The sequence below is a fragment of the Rhinatrema bivittatum genome, chromosome 2, assembly GCF_901001135.1.
Source record: "Rhinatrema bivittatum chromosome 2, aRhiBiv1.1, whole genome shotgun sequence".
Lineage (NCBI taxonomy): Eukaryota > Metazoa > Chordata > Amphibia > Gymnophiona > Rhinatrematidae > Rhinatrema > Rhinatrema bivittatum.
Window position 1 is genome coordinate 426007178 of NC_042616.1, and position 19034 is coordinate 426026211.

General features: G+C 49.5%; 1 protein-coding gene across 4 annotated transcripts in view; it reads left to right on the forward strand.

Moving 5' to 3' along the window:
• The window catches only part of XRCC6 (X-ray repair cross complementing 6), a 145265-nt gene that overhangs the window by 115433 nt on the left and 10798 nt on the right, over positions 1-19034 (forward strand). For all 4 annotated transcript variants that reach the window (XM_029590263.1, XM_029590265.1, XM_029590264.1 and 1 more), the window contains one exon: positions 18872-18985. In XM_029590263.1, the coding sequence (XP_029446123.1) occupies positions 18872-18985 (114 nt within the window). The remainder of the gene's footprint in view (positions 1-18871; positions 18986-19034) is intronic.

Consider the following 19034-nt stretch of genomic DNA (forward strand, 5'->3'; position numbering starts at 1 on the left):
AACAAAGTAATGATTGCTTCTAGTCATTCTCTGTGGTAATTGGGGTATGGGAGTCCAAGAACTTTTGGAACTGAGACACTTCGAAAAAAACATATTTATGATTAGAGAAATAAATCTCACATCTGCATGGAAATTTCAAAGTCATTCTAGCTCCAATTGCTTCTACGACAGATCTAACACTCAATTTTTTTCTTCTAACTTGTGTTGGCCTAGCCAAATCTGGATATGTCCAGATCTTTTGGCCATGAAAGAGCTGCAATCGTTGTTTCAAAAACAGTCTCATAGCTGCATCCCGGTCAGCTGTGAAAACAAAGGTCATACATAGTGTGGCCCTTGTCCTAATTTTGGTATCCAATGATATCTCCAACACTTCTGAGATATCAATTGATCCCCCTGATCTTCCCTCTTCAGCCAGTATACCAGATGTAGTTTTTACTGGCAAGTAATAGATTTTTGAGACTACTGGTAAATTTTGCTGCTGCATCTTCAGTATATGCTGGCCAAAGCAATATCACTTAGCCCCAGAACTCCTAGCACTCCCTCTCCACCTGCACATTTGAAGTTGGGACTTGGTGTTCCCTTATCAGGGGCGGATAGTCCTGACAATGTTCAATCTTAAATGTCACAATGTTCCATTGTAAAACAAGAAGTCTACGCTAATAGACTCCTCTGTTACACTGTAAACCGGTGTGATATGTCCGATGAACATCGGTATAGAAAAACAAACAAATAAATAAATAAATACTATCACTAAGAATGGAAGATGGGAAGAGTGGAGACCAGGCTGTGGGGGGTGAAGAAGAGTCCAAGCAGGAGGTGAACATAATTATACCTCAAGATATACCTGAGGTTACTTTAGGTTCATTATGGAATGCGATAAAGTCTCTTGAGAAAGTTTTTGTAAATTTATCCCAGAATATTACGAATACTCAAAATTAGGATATATGAAAAACTCTATAAAATATCTGAATCTTAGGGTTCTGAATTTTCCAGTAGTTAGATTAACTTCAGCAAAAGAAATGTTTAATAGATACTTAATACATATACAGGAGTTATGATTTTTAGAAGAGCACTGTGCCTCCCAGGAGGTTGGTAGGTCCTGGTGGGACCATCCTTCCTGGTAGCAGGCTGGAGCGAGCAGGGGTTGGGGACTCCAAAATTGCTTGGGCTGGCGCACCGGGGGTGACAGCCAGTGGTCTGGTTCCCTCCCCTCCCAGCACAATTTCTTCTAAACCTCTGCCATTCTACAGGGAAGTATAGCTTGTCTGTTTTGTTCTTCTCGGTTAAAGTTTTTTTTGTTTTTTTTTTTTTAAAGAGAACAAACAGACACCAATGTATTGGGCTTACAGTTTATTGTATTTTGGTTATATATCGTATCAATGTTCAAAAAAAGAACAAACAGGGGAGAGACAGCCCGGCCATACTCTCTGCTCTTCCGGGTGTTTGCCACTCTAAGCCGATTGGAAATGTCGCAGGAAGGTCCCGGAGGTTAGTTTGCTTTGGATCTCAGCACGAGCCCAGCAGTTCCCTTGGGGTTTTGATTATGCCGCGGCCCTCCAGCTGCCTTTCCTGTGGGGAGGTTTCCCCATGACTTTCGCAGGCCGTCTTGTGTTCCCGATGCCTCCCTAGTGGGGAGGGCTCGTCAAGGGGAGCTGTGGGGGCACTTTCCCAGCTGTGGGAGCCACTTTGGGATCACTGCTCTTTCCACTGAGGCCGACCTGTTCCCGTTGAGCGTGGGAATGCAACCATTTTGGATTCTCCCGCACACATGGAGGAGAGACCAGCTAGAGGAGGGGAATTCCCTCCGACACTGTCGCCAGCAAATTGGAGCCCCAGGGGGGCTGGGAGAGGGGGATCTAGATCCCTTGGTGGGGGATGAGCTGGATCCCCCACCTCTTTCACAGGAGTTTATTGATGCATCAGGCCTTTTTGACTCGGGGAGCCAAGCGCCCTTTTCTCCGGAACGTGGCATCTCCATGCAGCCCCCCAAGAAGAAGCCTGCAGCCTCAGGATTTGCACTGTCAGGGCTCCTGCTGGGTGTGGTCTCGCAGTGGGGGACCCAGATCCAGAGTCATCCTCTGCTGACCCTCCAGATGGACCTCTGCTCATGGCAGGACAGGATCCGGGGGAGGAAGACCCCAGAACGATCCCTCCCCTAGAGGGGGACGATCCCAGAGTACTGTACCTTTTTCGGAAGGAGGAGCTTGCCCCTCTTATCCTGCCTTTCTTAGCGGAGCTGGGGATTGCTGTACCGCAAGCAGAAGAGGACCAGGACTTGGTGGATCCAGTCATGTCTGGTCTTCGAGGTCCGGCCACTACCTTCCTGTTCCACAGGATGGTGAAGCAGTTAATCATCAAGGAGTGGGACACTCCAGAGATTGGCTTGAAGGTTAGCAGGGACATGGATAAATTGTATCCACTGCCCGAAGAGGCACTAGAGCTGCTTAACGTGCCTAAGGTTGACGTCTCAGTGTCCGCGGTCACGAAGAGGACTTACTATCCTGGTAGCTGGGGCGGCAGCTTTAAAGGACCTTCAAGACAGGAAACTTGAGTTTTATTTATTTATTTATTTATTTATTTATTTATTTATTTAAAAGTTTTTATATACCGGAATTTAGCTGGCTGCCTTCATTCCGGTTTACAGATATAACAACTTAATACATTTTGGGAGCAACTGACAACAAACAGGAAAAACAACTGACATCAAACGAATTAAAATATAATAAATAAGAGACATCAAATGAGTTAAAATTAACATCAAAATGTAACTTGGATAATTTATATCAACTATTTTAAGTGATGAGGAGAAGGGCATGGAGTATAGTCCGGATTATGATATAGAGTAAGGCGGCGAGTATTGGAGCTAGATGAATCTATGAAAAAATGATTATTATGAGCTTGAGAGAAGGTGTATAGAATTGACGTGACGGTACATTAATGGTTTAAACGAGCTCTATGATGATATTCTTGATATTGCGGTTATAAAATTGACTGTGGTTAGGTGATGGATGTTATGAGTGGTTAGCCAATTCCATCTTTGAAGGTTTGTCTGAAGATCCATGTTTTGAGTTCTTTCTTGAAAGTTTTGGTGTTGCTTTGAGAACTGAGGTGTTCCGGTAGTGAGTTCCAGAGTTTAGGTCCTGCTATGGAGATGGCTCTGTTTCTTATGTAGGATAGCTTCGCTAGAGGTAGTGATGGGACGTTCAGCTGTACTTTTCTCGAGGTTCTTGTAGTGCGTTGTGATCTGTGTTTTTTTATGATGTTATCTAGGGCGGTGTTTTCAGTGTTGTATATTGTATTGTGTAAGATGGTTAGTATTTTGAATTCGATTCTTTTCTCTACTGGAAGCCAGTGGAGATTGTAGAGTACAGGGGTGATGTGGTCTGATTTTCTTTTGCCAGAGAGGACTCTGGCTGCCGCGTTCTGTAGTAGTTGATCTGAAGTGTAGATTTGATCTGAATCTGTAGAGTTGATCTGAAGTGGATTTTTTAAGTTTCTGCTCTGGGTATCAGAGCGGCAGTGTATAGCAGCTTTATGCTCTGCGCAGCTTACAATGGGTACAGCAGTTAAAGAGTGCTAAGGATCTGTTGCCCAAGGAATCAGAGCAAGCGGGGCACTTGGAGGCAGCGGTTGCTTATGGGATAGATGCCCTATATGATCTTGTGTGCATTTCAAGAACTATGGTATTGGCTGTTTCGGCCAGGAGACTTTTATGGCTGTGGAACTGGTCAGCGGATGTTTCGTCAAAGTCGCAGTTGGGAGCAATCCCCTTCAAGGACAAGTTTCTCTTTGGCAAAGACTTGGAACAGCTCATCAAGCACTTGGGGGAGAATAAAGTGAATAAAGTTGCCGGAAGACAGGCCTAGAGGGTCCAAGGGTTTCCTCCCACTTCGTTTGTGTTTTCGGAACCAATGGCATCCCCGTCAGAGCAGAACTCCGGGTGCAGGCCAGAGGCAGGCATTGGGGAGGTCTCAGTCCTGGTCCCAGTCCTTTCGGAACCGGCAGGCCAACTGCGACAGCTCAAGCCAAGGGCCTTGTGGACCCAAATCTACTCAATGAGAAATGGCCGACCCTCAGTACCAGCTATCTGAGGTCGGTTGACCCTTTTTTATGAGGAGTGGGTCAAGATCACATCGGCCCAGTGGGTTCTAAGCATGATAGAAAGAGTTTATGCATTAGAATTTGCTCGCCCTCTCAGAAGTTTATTCATGGTGTCCCCGTTTACTTCCCCGGCCTACTATAAATGTAGAACACACTCTGAATCTGGAACCTCACAGCTATTTGTTTCTTTCATCCCGAATGCCCTGGGACTGCTGGTCTCCAAGAAGACTCTCTCAACTTGGATTTCGCAGTGCATTCTGTTACAATAAAAGATCAGAGACCCTGACCAGTTCTCCAAAAGCCCACCAGGTGAGAGCGGTAGCAGGTCAGTAGCTCACCTACGGGAAGTTTCCATAATGGACATCTGCAAAGCAGCTACATGGTCCTCTCTGCATACTTTCACTTCCCATTACTGTCACAGCCAGCAAGCCGCTGCAGATGCGGTGATGGGCAGATCCATTCTCCAGTCAGGGACCACATAAAGAGACTGTCCGCTATCCCAGATCAAGTTGGGCACAACACATCTTACTCAGCCTCGGGAACTGTGCAGAGTCCCCACAAGGTCCCTTCATTCTGCGCTCACAATGTTTAGCTGGGGACTCCCAGACAGTATGGCTAATTCAGCCTGCTTATCTGGGGGAAAAAGCAAGTTTGCTTACCATAAATGGTGTTTTCTGTAGATAGGATGAATTACCCATACTGACCCGCCCACCTCCCCAGACAGTCTCCACTTCACGCTTCACAGACATGCATTGGAATAGACTGAGGAGAAAATGGAGCCACATGGGAAAGGACGTGCAGCCACACACAGAGCAAAGCTCTATCATCTTTAAGGAGGAACATCCTCAGACAGCATGACTAATTCATCCTATCTATGGAAAATACAGTTTACAGTAAGCAAACTTGCTTTTTTATTTTGTATAAAAATACATAAATGCATTAATAGTCTAAAACCAGGACTGAAAACCCCCCAAAAACCCTACTCTCAGTGTATATTGCGGTTATGGGAGCACACTGAGCAGACGGGTGGAGAGTGAGCTTCGTGGGTACCCCTGTGCCTGTCGTGGATAACTTTTAATTCCTGCTTGGCGAATTCGATTTCTTTAACAAGACTCGAATGGACAACTTTATAATCAAAAAGAAGAGGTTAATGAGTGTTAAATCAGTCTGAACTAAGAGAGATAAAGGCCGGCAGATGGATTCTAAAATGTCGCCAGAATCACCTAAGGTGGTGACTGAGAGAATAATGGCAGTAGTGTCTGCAGAAACGATACAAATGCTGTCCAAGAGTGTTTCCACAGCTTTAGAAGATAGACTTTCATGAATATAGTTGACCATAGATGAAATAAAAGAGGGCCTGGAATCGAATAACAAGCGACTGACTGAGACTGAACAGAGTGTCTCTAACCAGGAAGATGACACAAATCAGATTCACAGATCTTGGTGCTGCAAAAGGAGAATGCTGACTTAATCAAAAAGGGAAACCAGGAAAATAGAAATAGGTGTAATAATATGAGTGTTTGGGTTTCCAGAGGTGCTCAAGGGTAGAGATCTGATACCTTTTTTGGAGTGCTGGTTACTAGAGGCCTTGGATTTACACATATCGGCAAGGCCCATAATGTGCGAGTACGCACACAGGCTGGGGCAAGTAAGAGACCCGGACAACAATCGCCCATGACCAGTTGTCGCCTGAATGTTAAAATGGGCCGATAAAACAAAAATCTTTGCCACCTATAGAGCCAAAGGAGTGGTTGAGTATGAAGGGGCTTGGCTCTTGATCGTTCATGATTTTCGGCGCGAGTGGCAGCCCAACGGAAGGAGCTATCATTGGTCTGTACAGAGCTGCAAAAGCGAGAAATAAAATTCACTGTTTTCTACCCGGCTAGGATTAGGGTGCAGCATGCGGTCAAGACACTGTTCGTATCTGGTAAGGAGCAAATTGAAAGTTATTTGCAAAAACTACCATGATGACTTGAAGATATATGATCCATATTCTGTAGTAATCTGTACCACAAAGTTATAAGCCATCAGGAAGATGCTTGTACATATTTTCAGTTAATTGGCTCACCAGAGTTACGTTGATAAAATTGTTGCGATTCGTTGAACTGTTTGCAACTGTGAAGAATGCTAAATAGTACTGATGATTGGGAGATAAAAGTTGACAGACCTGTGATAACCTCTGTGAGGACCAGTTTACGAGGTGTATTGCAGCAAGCATAACTACATGTTATACTGTGGTTGCGAATGTGAGAAAGGAGAGTGTACATTATAGCGTGTCAAGCATCTGGTGATTCAGGGGGTGCATTGTGTTCTGATAAAGAAAAATGTTTTTTGATAAATTTCTAAGAGCAACATGGATTGTTTGGGAGAAGTAAAGGCATGATACTCCTGATGCTCCTTGAAAGAAACTTGATGGACTTTGGGAGAGCAATCTTGATTATTTACAAGATAATCACTGGTGGCAGTTTGCCTGAATACATCTGTTAAGGGACAAATTTGTTCATTAAATCGCCATTAGGTATTTTAATCCTAATGCTCGGACAGCTTATCAACTAATCTAATAAAAAAAAAATAATTTTTTTTGTGTTTGGTGTTTGTCCTAATGATTAATGTGGCGTTTAAAATTGACTTTTGTCTTCAGAGACTCAGCTGTTAATTATGGATAGAGACATGATGGGGGAGATCCACATGGGTTCATTTCTTGGTTTATGAAGGGTAAGGGTAAATGAGAGCCAAGAGATGGCAGTCCCTTGGAGTGAGGGTAAAGGTACATGTAGTGTTACTGTTATTGGTATGGATGGTGTGTTCCCTGTACGTACCAGGATCAGTCCAGACAGTGGGTTATCTCCCCCTTCCAGCAGATGGAGTCAAATAGAACTTTGAAGGATGCTTTCTTATAAGGTAGTGCACCCTCTACTAATCCCCAGTATTCTCTTGACTCCAGGAAATGACAGTGGTGGCTTTCGTTCCCCACTGAGATGACTAGAAAGCTATTTTAGGAATTTTCTCTCTTTTCCTCAGCTTTCCTTTCTTTTGGATGGATCAAGTCTAATTAAAAAAAAAAAATCTTTGAATTTTGAATTTTCTGAGGGAATTATTTGGAGAGCTTTCCTGTAGCCTCTGCTCCTGTTTCAATGGGAGCACTCTATAGCTTGCAGGGAGTACTATTTGCAGCTCTCCCCACCCCTCCCATCTCTGTTGTCGGGGTAAGTTTGTTTTTATTTCCTTTTGACAGGTTATTTCCTCTCTTCCTCTCTCCAGGGTGCAAGTCTGTGGTGCCAACTTCTCCACCTGTGGCTGCTATCCAACCCGCTGCCTGTGAGACGCTGTTTTCCTCGGAGCAGCCGGCACAGAGAGGCGCTATTCCTCTGTGCCTCTATCTGTGGGTCGCTGAGGGATAGAGAGAGAGCGGGACTGAAGCGGAGGCTATTACCCGCTTCTTACAGCCACGAACCTGGTGAGCGTGAGGAAGAACAGGCTGAAGCGGAGGTTTTTCCCGCTTCCCGCAGCTTTAAACCTTGCCTGTTTCTCGCGTTAAGAACAGCTGGTTCCCTCGCGGCTCTGTCGGGGTTCCCCATGCCTCGTTTGTCCAGGTGCTGCGCTTGTGGAGAGACCGGGTCAAGGCTCTCCCGCGAGGGCATTTGCACAGCTTGCCTCCCTGGTGGGGAGGGACCCTCTCAAACGCCGGGCCGCTCTGGTTCTCGTCTTCTGGTGTGCCTCGACACTCAGGGGCCAGCCCCGATCCTGGAAGGAGGCCAGGGACATTATTCGATATACTTCGTAGTCCCCAAGAAGGAAGGTTCCTTCCGCCCGATCTTGGATCTCAAGATGGTCAACAGGGCCCTCAAGATTCCCCACTTTCGGATGGAAACTTTGCGCTCCGTGATAGCGGCGGTACACTCTGGAGAATTTTTGGCCTCCCTGGATCTGATGGAAGCTTATCTACACATTCCCATCCTCCAAGCACATTAGCGTTTTCTGCAATTCAAGATTCTGGGACAGCATTTCCAGTTCCAGGCTCTCTACCCTTTGGTCTTGCGACCGCTCCTCGAACCTTCATGAAGGTGATGATGGTAGTAGCTGCCGCTCTCCGGAGGGAGGGAGTCTTGGTGCACCCATACCTGGACGACTGGCTCATTTGGGCAAAGTCCTCAGCCCAGTGCCACCGGGCGGTCGACAAGGTGTTGATGCTTCTTCACTCCTTCGGTTGGGTGGTCAACTTCGCCAAGAGCAGCCTTTCTCCATCTCAGTCTCTGGACTTCCTCGGGGCACATTTCGACACCACGCTGGGCAAGGTGTCTCTGCCCCCGGACAGGGCTCATACACTCATAGCTCAGATACAGCGATTCATCGGTCTCTCGCTTCCAGTGGTGTGGGATTACCTCCAGGTCCTGGGATCCATGGCTTCCACCATCGATCTGGTCCCCTGGGCTTTCGCACATATGCGTCCCTTACAGCGCGCCTTGCTCTCCCGCTGGAAGCCGGTGTCTCGGGACTTCCAAGCCATCCTTCCTCTCCCGCAGGGAGCCAAGGACAGTCTCTTGTGATGGTTCAACCTGTCTCATCTTCTCCAGGGTGTTCCTTTGGACATCCCGAAATGGGTAATTGTCACGATGGACGCCAGTCTCTCTGGCTGGGAAGCGGTGTCTCAGATGAGTTCTGCACAAGGGAAGTGGACGCCGTCCCAAGCAACTTGGCCGATCAATCGCTTGGAGACCAGAGCAGTGCGTCTGGCATTGAAACGCTTCCTACCTCTCGTCCATCATTGCGCAGTCCGAATACTCTCAGACGTTGTGACCACTGTGGCCTACATCAATCGCCAAGGGGGCACGAGGAGCCGGCATGTCTCTCAGGAGACAGACAGGTTGATGACATGGGCGGAGACTCATCTCTCCCGCCTAGCGGCTTCCCACATCGCAGGCGTAGACAACGTTCAAGCCGACTTTCTCAGTCAACATCTAGATCCCGGAGAGTGGGAACTCTTAGAGGAGGCGGTGAATCTCCTGTTCCACAGATGGGGGGGACACCCCCTATCTGGATCGAATGGCAACCTCCCGGAATGCCAAGGCAGCTCGGTTCTTCAGTCGCAGAAGAGAGTATGGCGCTGAGGGAGTGGATGCCTTAGTCCTCCCCTGGCCCCGTCACGTTCTCCTCTACGTGTTTCCCCCTTGGCTTCTGATGGGCAAGGTGCTCCGGAGAATAGAGTCTCACCAGGGTCCTGTAATGCTGGTGGCGCCGGAATGGCCCTATCGTCTGTGGTTTGCAGACTTGATCAACCTCGCAGTGGACGGACCTCTTCGTCTGGGTCACCTTCCACGCTTGCTGCATCAGGGTCAGGTATCTTTCGCCCAGGCCGATCGCTTCTGTCTTGCGGCCTGCCTTTTGAGAGATGCCGGCTGAGACGGCATGGATACCCAGAGGCCGTTATCTCGACCCTCCTCAAGGCTAGAAAGACGTCTACCTCCATCTCCTATATCAGGGTATGGAAAGTTTTTGAGAACTGGTGTGCCTCCATACCTGTGTCGCCACGGACCACCTCGGTGGCTCAGATCCTATCTTCAACAGGGACTGGACAAGGGTCTGGCCTACAACTCACTGAGAGTGCAAGTCTTTGAACTAGACTCTCTACTTCATCAACGAGAGGGAATTTCCCTCTCCTCTCACCCGGATATCCTCAGGGGGAGTGAAGCACGTGAAACCCCCGGTCCACACTCTTTATCCTTCGTGAAGTCTCAATCTCATTCTCCGAATCTTGGTCGGACCACCCTTTGAACCCATGCGTTCTGCGACCCTCAAGAATATCACCCTCAAGACTGTTTTCCTGGTAGCTTTCTGTTCTGCCCACAGAATCTTGGAGCTTCAAGCACTCTCATGCAGAGAGCCCTACCTTCGTTTTACGGATTCGGGAGTTTCCTTGCGCACTGTGCCTGCTTTTCTGCCCAAGGTAGTTTCCGAGTTCCACTTGAATCAGACGGTAGAGCTTCCGTCCTTCTCAGCGGACGCATCGGCGGATCTACGCAAGCTAGATGTCAAGCGTATCCTCATTCGCTATCTGGAAGTCACTAATGATTTTCGCTTGTCGGACCATCTTTTTGTTCTCTGGCATGGTCCGAAGAAGGGGGCCAAGGTGTCTAAAGCTATAATTGCCTCCGGCCACCACTCAGTACACTGTTGGCCATATTGGTACCTGTGACTTAGAAGACTGGTTACTGTGTGATTTGGGCCGAGAAACAAAGATGTGCGCCTAAATACCAGAGTCGACGCCGCTCAAAAGCCAAGCCGCAAGACAGAAGAGTTCTGCCTGCTCGAAAAATACCGGTCCCTGATGAAGGAGACGTGGAAGATGTCCTAGTCTTATTGGACCGTCTATCGCCAGCTGAAGCAGGTCCGCAAACCAGGGTCAGCGGGGCCACTCCGGGGCGACGAAGATCACGGTACCCTGATGGCTTTCTATTCTGTGAAGAACTCTGCCCACCAGGGGCCACGGTGGAAAGGCGTAGAGCAGCAGATGTGGAGGCCACGGAAGGGCCAGGGCATCCACTCCTTCCGCGCCGCGCTCTCTTCTGTGACTGAAGAAGCGGGAGGCCTTGGCGTTGAGGGAGGTCGCCATCAGGTCCAAGTGAGGAACCCCCCACCGGCGGACGAGAAGTTGCATCGCCTCGCCAGAGAGGGACCATTCTCCGGGATCCAGCTGTTGGCGACTCAAAAAATCCGCCTGAACGTTGTCTACTCCGGCAATGTGCGAGGCCGCGAGACGGACGAGATGCCGCTCTGCCCACTTCATCAGAAGCGCCGACTTGATCGAGACGTGCCGGCTCCGTGTACCTCCCTGCCGATTGATGTAGGCCACGGTGGTGGCATTGTCCGAGAGAATCCTGACCTCCCGGTTCCGAAGCAGGGGAAGGAAATGTTGTAGCGCAAGACGGGCCGCTCTGGTTTCCAGACGGTTGATTGGCCACGTCGCTTCTACATTCGACCACGTCCCTTGCGTGGCGCTTCGATCGCAGACGGCTCCCCATCCGATGAGGCTGGCATCCGTGGTCACCACCACCCAATTGGGGACCTCGAGGGAGACGCCGCGAGCCAGGTTCGACGGATCTAACCACCAACCCAGACTGTCCCTGGCAGTCTGTGGAAGGGGAAGTATCATCTGATAATCCTGTAAGACTGGTTTCCAACGAGAAAGAAGTGCCACCTGTAAGGGCCGTAGGTGCGCGAACGCCCAGGGCACGAGATCGATGGTGGAAGCCATCACGCCCAGGAGCTGCAGATAGTCCCAGGAGGTGGGTTCTGGCAACTCAGAGAACCGTCGTATGTGTTCCCGCAAGGATTGAGCCTTGTCCGGGCGTAAGAAGACCATGCCCTGACGCGTGTCGAAGCTCGCACCCAAGAAGTCCAAGCGTTGCGAAGGTACGAGGGAGCTCTTGAAGAAGTTCACTACTCGACCCAGGGAATGAAGAACCTGGACGACCCTGGCTACCGATGACTGTCCGTGGATGAAAGACTTCGCACGTATCAGCCAATCGTCCAGATAGGGATGAACAAGAATGCCCTCTTTCCTTAGGGTTGCCGCCACGACCACCATGATCTTGGTGAATGTACGAGGAGCGGTCACCAACCCGAACGGGAGTGCCTTGAACTGAAAATGTTGGCCCAGAATCTTGAAATGGAGGAACCGTCGGTGAGCCGGGAGGATGGGAATGTGTAGGTATGCCTCCATCAGATCCAGGGAGGCGAGAAACTCCCCCTGATGCACTGCTGCAATCACCGAACGTAGCGTCTCCATGCGGAACCGGACAACCCGTAATGACTTGTTGACGTCTTTTAGGTCCAGGATGGGCCGGAAGGATCCATCCTTTTTGGGCACGATGAAGTAGATGGAATAATGGCCCAAGCCCACCTCGCCTAAGGGGACGGGAGAAGTGGCCTCTATGTCCCGTAGCCTGTCCAGAGTTTGCTGCACCGCTATTCTCTTGAGGTCCGAGCCACAGGGGGAGAAGATGAACCTCTCCCTCGGGGGGCGGACAAACTCCAAGGCGTAGCCGTGCATTATAGTGTCCAGGACCCACTGGTCTGAGGTGATACGCACCCACTCCTTGTAGAAATTTGCCAGACGACCCCCAATCCTGGGGGTGGAGGAGTGGGCGAGGCTGGCATCATTGGGTGGACTTAGGGGGGGGGGGTCCCCCGGTCCCGACCCGTCTTGCGTGGGCCTGCGCCCACGAAAGGACCACAGCCAGGACTGCGATCTGGAAGCGGATGTCCGAGGCCCTGCCTGTCTGTAACCTGTAGCACCGTTGCGCTCTGGCTCTGGTCCGAGAAGAGGCAAAGGCCCTTGAAGGCCGGTGTCTATCCTCAGGCAGGCGGTGGACTGCATTCTCCCCCAGGGACTTGATGATCTGATCCAGATCCTCACCGAAGAGGAACTTGCCCCTGAAAGGTAGAGAGCCCAGGCTCGACTTGGAGGAGGTATCCGCTGCCCAGTTACGGAGCCACAACAGACGCCGTGCCGCCACAACCGAAACCATGGATCTTGCCAGAACCCGGAAAAGGTCGTACAAGGCATCCGCCCCGTACGCAATGGCAACCTCTAGACGGTCCGCCTGGGCGGCTTCTTCGGGCGGCAGAGCCTGAGACGTGAGAAGTTGTTGCACCCAGCGAAGACTAGCCCGCTGGGCGAGTGAACTGCACATGACCGCCCGCATTCCCAGGGCGGAGACCTCAAAGACCCGTTTGAGAGACTTCCAACTTGCGGTCCTGAGTATCGCGCAAAGCCGCTCCGCCCGTCACCGGAATAGTCGTCCTTTTAGTGACTGCCGACACCGCGGAGTCCACCTTTGGAACCTTGATGAGCTCCAGGAAATCTTCAGGAAGAGGGTACAACTTTTCCATGGCTCGACTGACCTTCAGGGATGCTTCCGGGGTATCCCATTCCCTGATCAGGAGCTGTAAAAAGGAATCATGGATGGGAAAAGCCCGAGACCTCGGCCGAAGTGCTGCTAAGACTGGGTCCCCCTTCTTGGAGGATGTGGCGATGGCTGGGGCCACTGGAGCTGGCGGGTCCGGCGGTGGGTCAAGATCCAACTCTAGGAGGATCTGCGGTATGAGGTCGTCCAGTTCTTCCCTCTGAAAGATGCAGAGCGCACGCGGGTCGTCCCCCTCCGGCGGGACGTCCGGCTGCCCCGCGTCTGGGGGGTCCGGGACAGCCCCCCCCAGGGTTGAAGTCGCACCCACCGCTCCTGGGGCCAACCGAACCCGGGTGGGGACTTGGGAGGCCCCCGAGACCGATCCTACCAGGTCAGGGGGGCCTGTGGTGTAGGCGTGAGATGGGCAGCCCCCCGGGAGCCTCCAAGCCCTGCAAGTATGCGCTATGCATCAACAAAATAAATTCCGGGGAAAATCTCGGCATGCTTGGGGGGGGGGGGCCCGGAGGAAGAGGAATCCAATGGCCCCGGGGCCTGTGAGACTTGCTCCGGAGACAAAAGCGGTGGAGAGACCTCATGAAAATCACCTTCCTCCTGCGCTGAGTGAGATTCATCAGCGCGCTGAGAATTTAAAATGGCCGCCGTTCCCGCCAAAAATGGCGAAGTGGCCGGCCTGCGCCACACGGGCAGTGATGAAAGAAAAGAAAAATTGCTGAGGGGCTGCGAGGTGCCTTCCCCCCCGGGAGATCCGTGACCCCGGCTCGCCGCAGGCCGAGCAGCGAGACGGCCACGGCATCGGGACCGCCAGGGAAGGGGAAGAAAAGCTTTGGGGGGGGGCCCAAAAATAAGAGATGCCGCGGGGGGGCCCGGTCGGCCTGCGCTGCCCGCTCTCCCAGCGATGTATGAGGTGCCGCGGGGGGGCCTGATCGGCCGGCGCTACCTGCTCGGGGAGTCCCCCCTCCCTGCCACAGCGGCCCCCGAGGAGCTCGTCTCGAGGCCGCGGGCGAAATTAGCGCGGAGAGGCCGGCACCACCGGTGTCCACGAGGCACCAACGCTGAAGACGCTGAAAAGGTAAACTTCAAAATAAAACACTCTGTAACTTACCCCCAGCCAGAGAGGAGCAGGGATCGAGGAAGACAGAGAGAGAGGAGGCAGAATAGGAAAGCCACGCCTCCCCAAAAATTGAATTAGCTTTTTTTTTTTTTAAACTTGATCCAAATTGTTAACAGGAGATAGAGAAGAAGAAGCAGAAAGAAACTAATTCCCTGCCAGTCTGGGGAAGACACTGATTCCCCTACTCGCATCTGCTGGAGTCAGAAAGATACTGAGCTCCTGCAGAGGGGGTACTGGTATATATGGTCACGCCCCTCGAAGTCTGTTCTGACTCCATCTGCTAGACGGGGGACATAACCCACCGTCTGGATTGATCCTGGTATGTACAGGGAACAACACGTTTGACACAGATCAGAGAGCGAGCCCTGTCACTCACCGGTCCCACAATATGGAATGGAATGCCCTTAGAATTAAGAACTCAATAGAATTAATAAATTTTTCAAAGGAATGCTAAAAACATGGTTGTTTAAGCAGGCATTCTGTAATGAACAGGAATAACAAAGAAAGGCTGTGTGCTAAAGTAATCCAATTGTTTAGCTTTGATGTGAGAATTCTTGTTTTTTAGAAAAATTAGTTTTAATATGATTTTTATGATTATTATATATTGTATTATTTTAGAGATGACTTAGATTTTAAGTATAGATATGATAGAAGTTATCGGCTTTGCTTTTAAATTTTATCTTGTAATAGCTGATTTTCAAATGGCACTGTTAATTTTATATTGTTATTATTGGGTGCCTCATTGTAAACCGTTGTAATGGTCCATACTTAAAAGATGGTATATAAAAGCTAATAAATAAATAAAAGCCAAGTGTTTTTTTTTGCCATATAAAGGAGCGTCTGTTCAGAGGACTGTACCCTTTGTTATGTCTCAGTTTTTGCCCCAGACAACCCAGAAGAGATGCAGGCTTGGGTAGTGGAACCTTCCAGTGAAATTTTGCTGACCCCTAGGAACAGGAGATAGGGGGCTGCCTCTCTCTTTTATCAGAGGTGGGTAGAAAACACATTGGATCAGTGGGGTCCTACAGGTGATACAAGAAGGACATGTTCATGAAATCTCCCTGCCACGCCCCACAGGAGAAGCATGCAGTGGAGGGTACATTGGCAAGACTCCTCGGTCTGAGGGCTGTGGTCCCAGTACCCACATCTCAAGAAAATACCTGGTGATATTTCATATATTTTGTTGTGCCGAAGAAGGAGGGATCTTTTCGTCCCTTCCTGGATCTCAAAAGGCGTCAACTACAAGTGAAGTGTTTCGCATGGAAACTTTGCCCTCATTGAAAATGGCCGTGCAGTCGGGGGAATTTCTGACCTCTCTGGATCTGGCCGGGGTTTATCTTCTCATTCCCATTCAACTAGAACATCAACACTTCCTGTGGTTTGCAGTTCTGGGATGCTGCTTTCAATTTCGGTGCTGTCCTTTGGTCTGGCCTCCGTTCCCAGAACCTTTTTCAAGGTAATGGTGGTGGTTGTGGCAGAGTTGAGAGAGGATGGAATCTAGTACACCCGTATTTGGATGACTGGCTGATTTGTGCCAAGTCACCTGGTGCCTTTCAAGGAGATTTCCCTGTTGTGGAAGCTTGGCTGGGTGATAAACCTAGCCAAGAGCAGCCTTCAGCCTACTCAGTCGCTGGAATACCTGGGGGTTTGATTCTTCATGAAGCAAAACAAGATGTTTCTGCTGGAAGCTCGAATTCAGACGTTACTAGCTCAACTCCGTCTGTTGTTGAACATGCTGTGCCCGACTATATGGTCTTACTGGCAGGCCCTTGGCTTATGTTAGCGTCTCTGGAAGTGGTATGGGCAAGGGCACATATGCATACTCTTCAGCACTCCCTGCTTTCTCGATGGCATCCGCAGTTTCCAGACTGTTTGATTTGGCTCTGCCTGCCGATGGAGGTCTCCTCCCATCTGCTGTGGTGGCTGCAGGTGGATCATCTACAGAAGGGAGTTTCCCTGTCCCCACCGATCTGACTAGTACTGACAATGGCCGCGAGTCTCCTTGGTTGGGGAGCTCTCTGTCAGGAGCTGACAGCGCAAGGGCATTGGAGTGCAGAAGAGTCTATCTGGAACATCAATCGGCTGGAAGCCAGAGCGGTCTAGTTAACACGTTTTCAGTTCAGCGGTGGACTGCAGGGCTGATCGGTCCAAATAATGTCTAACAACACGACAGTGGTTTATATTGGCAGGGAGGTTCTAAGAGCCAGCAAGTGTTGCAGGACATAGATCAACTTCTGGAATGGGCAGAGGTGCTTTTCCAGATGTTCCCAGCGTCACATATTATGGGCAAGGACAACATGAGAGCAGACCTTCTCAGCAGGGAGAGTCTGGAACCAGGAGAGTGGGTGATGTTAGTTGAGGCATTTCAGCTGATTCAGGATTGTTGGGGTCTCCTACTCCTAGACCTAGTGATGACCTTGTGCGATGCGAACGTCCTGCACTGCTTCTGCCACAGAAGGGGTCCGAAGGCATTGGTGTTCAATACACTAGTGCAAGAGTGGACAGAAAATAAGTTGCTGGATGCCTTTCCTTCATGGCCCAGGTTGGGCAGATTGATTTGGCGGAATGAACGCCACAGGGGGATGGTTCTCTTGGTCGCTCCAGATTGTCCCAGGAGTCCGTGGTATGCAGATCTGCGGAGGCTCCTGGTGGATTCGCCTCTGACTTTCAACGCACAGGAACCTGTTGCTTCACGAAGATCCAACTCTGTTTTGTCTTACAGTATGGCCCTTGAAAGGGCTTGCTTGCTGAACCATGGATACCATGCAGCAGTGATTTCCAACTTGCTAAGAGCTAGAAAGTTCTCCACTTCCTTGGCCTTTGTGCAGGTTGGAGAGTGTTAGAGGCCTGGTATCAGGATTGAGGTTCTCTTCCTTCCTTGGTTAAGATTCCGTCATTTTGGAATTTTTGCAAGATGGCTCTTAAGTCCTTAAAGGTACAAGTATCGGTTCTCACCTGTTTCAGGGGTCCAGTAAATAGTGTACCCTTATCGGCTTATCCTGATATGGTTCAGTTTTTGAATGGAGTGAAGCCTCTTCGGCAATCCTTGCCGTGTCTGGTGTCCCTATGGAGTCTTGTTTTGGAGGTTTTGGCGAGCCCTACAATTAGACCTCTATGTACTCTGTCCTTGTAGTTGTTGATCTTGAAAACATTTTCCTTGTGGCAATGTGTTTGGCATGTAGGGTTCCAAACTGCAGGTCTTGTCTTGCCAGGAGCCATTTCTCCAGGTGATTCTGGGGGCGGTGCAACTGCTTACTGTTAATTCCTTTTTTTTACCGAATGTGGTCTCTGTGTTTCTTTTGATTCATTCCATTTTCCTGCTGTATCTGGACAGAGAGAGCAATGTAAAGAAGTGTTGTCTGTTGCGACCCTTGGATGTCAAGAGGTATATTGTCAGGTATGTGGAAGTTACAAAGCCTTTGCGGAAGTCGGATTGCCTGTTTTGTGCTTAACAGCAGTACTAGACAGGGAGAGCCAGCCTCGCAAGCTGCGATAGCTTGCTGGATTAAGAAAGTAGTCTCTGCTTCATTCGTGGATGTTGGGAAGCTGTTACCTAGTCAGGTTAGGGCTCTTTCTGCTAGGACTCAGACGTTATCATGGGCAGAAGATTGTTGTCTCCTGTCGACACTTGCCGAGCTGTGACATGGTCCTCCTTACACACCTTTTCCAGGTATTGTCGTCTGGATGTTCAGGCCTGGGAGGATGCGGCCTTTGCATTCGGTTTTGATAGGGCGGGAGGCTGCCCATGGTCCAATTCAGAAGTAAGAGCTTAAGAAATCGCCATACTGAGTCAGACCAAGGGTCCATCAAGCCCAGCATCCTATTTCCAATAGTGGCCAAACCAGGCTACAAGTACCTGGCAAGTACCAAACACTGAGAAGATCCCATGCTACTGATGCCAGTAATAGTAGTGGATATACCCAATGTCAACTTGATTAATAGAAGTTAGTGGACTTCTCCTCTAAGAACTTATCCAAACCTTTTTTTTAAACCCAGCTACACTAACTGTACTAACCACATCCTCTGGCAACAAATTCCAAAGCTTAATTGTGCGTTGAGTAAAAAAGAATTTTCTACAATTAGTTTTAAATGTGCTACTTGCTAACTTCATAGAGTGCCCCCCTAGTCCTTCTGTTTTCCAAAAGAGTAAATAACTACATCTACCTGTTCTAGACCTCTCACGAATTTAAAGACCTCTATCATATCCCCCCCCCCCCCTCAGCCGAGGCTTGGGTACATCCCACTTGTTCTGGATTCATCTGACTGGATGTAAGAAATGAGAGATTACTACTTACCTGATAATTTCCTTTTTTTTTTTTCCGTTTCTTTAGGACAGTCAGATGAATCAAGCTTCTCTCCCTTGGCCCCTGAATGATTGCATAATGATCCTCCTGTGTGCCTATGTGTTTCAGGGCTTTCTGGTAAATGTTACTCCAGTCCCTGGACTAGTGTTATTACCTTCTTGCCTGCGCTGAGTGTTGCCTGTGGGCTGGGTATTGCACTGCTTATCTATTTTTAATCAAGTTTTTTGCTAGTCTGTCCACAGTTGTTTTTGAAGAGAATACTGGTAGGCTGGTGTCACTGCAAGGGAATATGTACTGTGATGTCAGCTTGCTCTGTCTCCATCTGTTGGTAAAGGTGCATAACCCACTTGTTCTGGATTCATCTGACTATCCTGAAGAAAAGGAGATTATTCAGGTAAGTAGTAATTTCTCAATATTTGTTTTGGCAGTGCCCAAGGTGAATATGATGGACAACCGGCTGGGACCCCTGGTGGATGAGTTTAAGGAACTGGTGTATCCTCCAGATTACAATCCTGAGGGAAAGGCTGTAAAGCGAAAACCAGGTGAGAACTGAATGGCCTTTTTCCTCTTCTGAGCCACTGTTTGTTAATG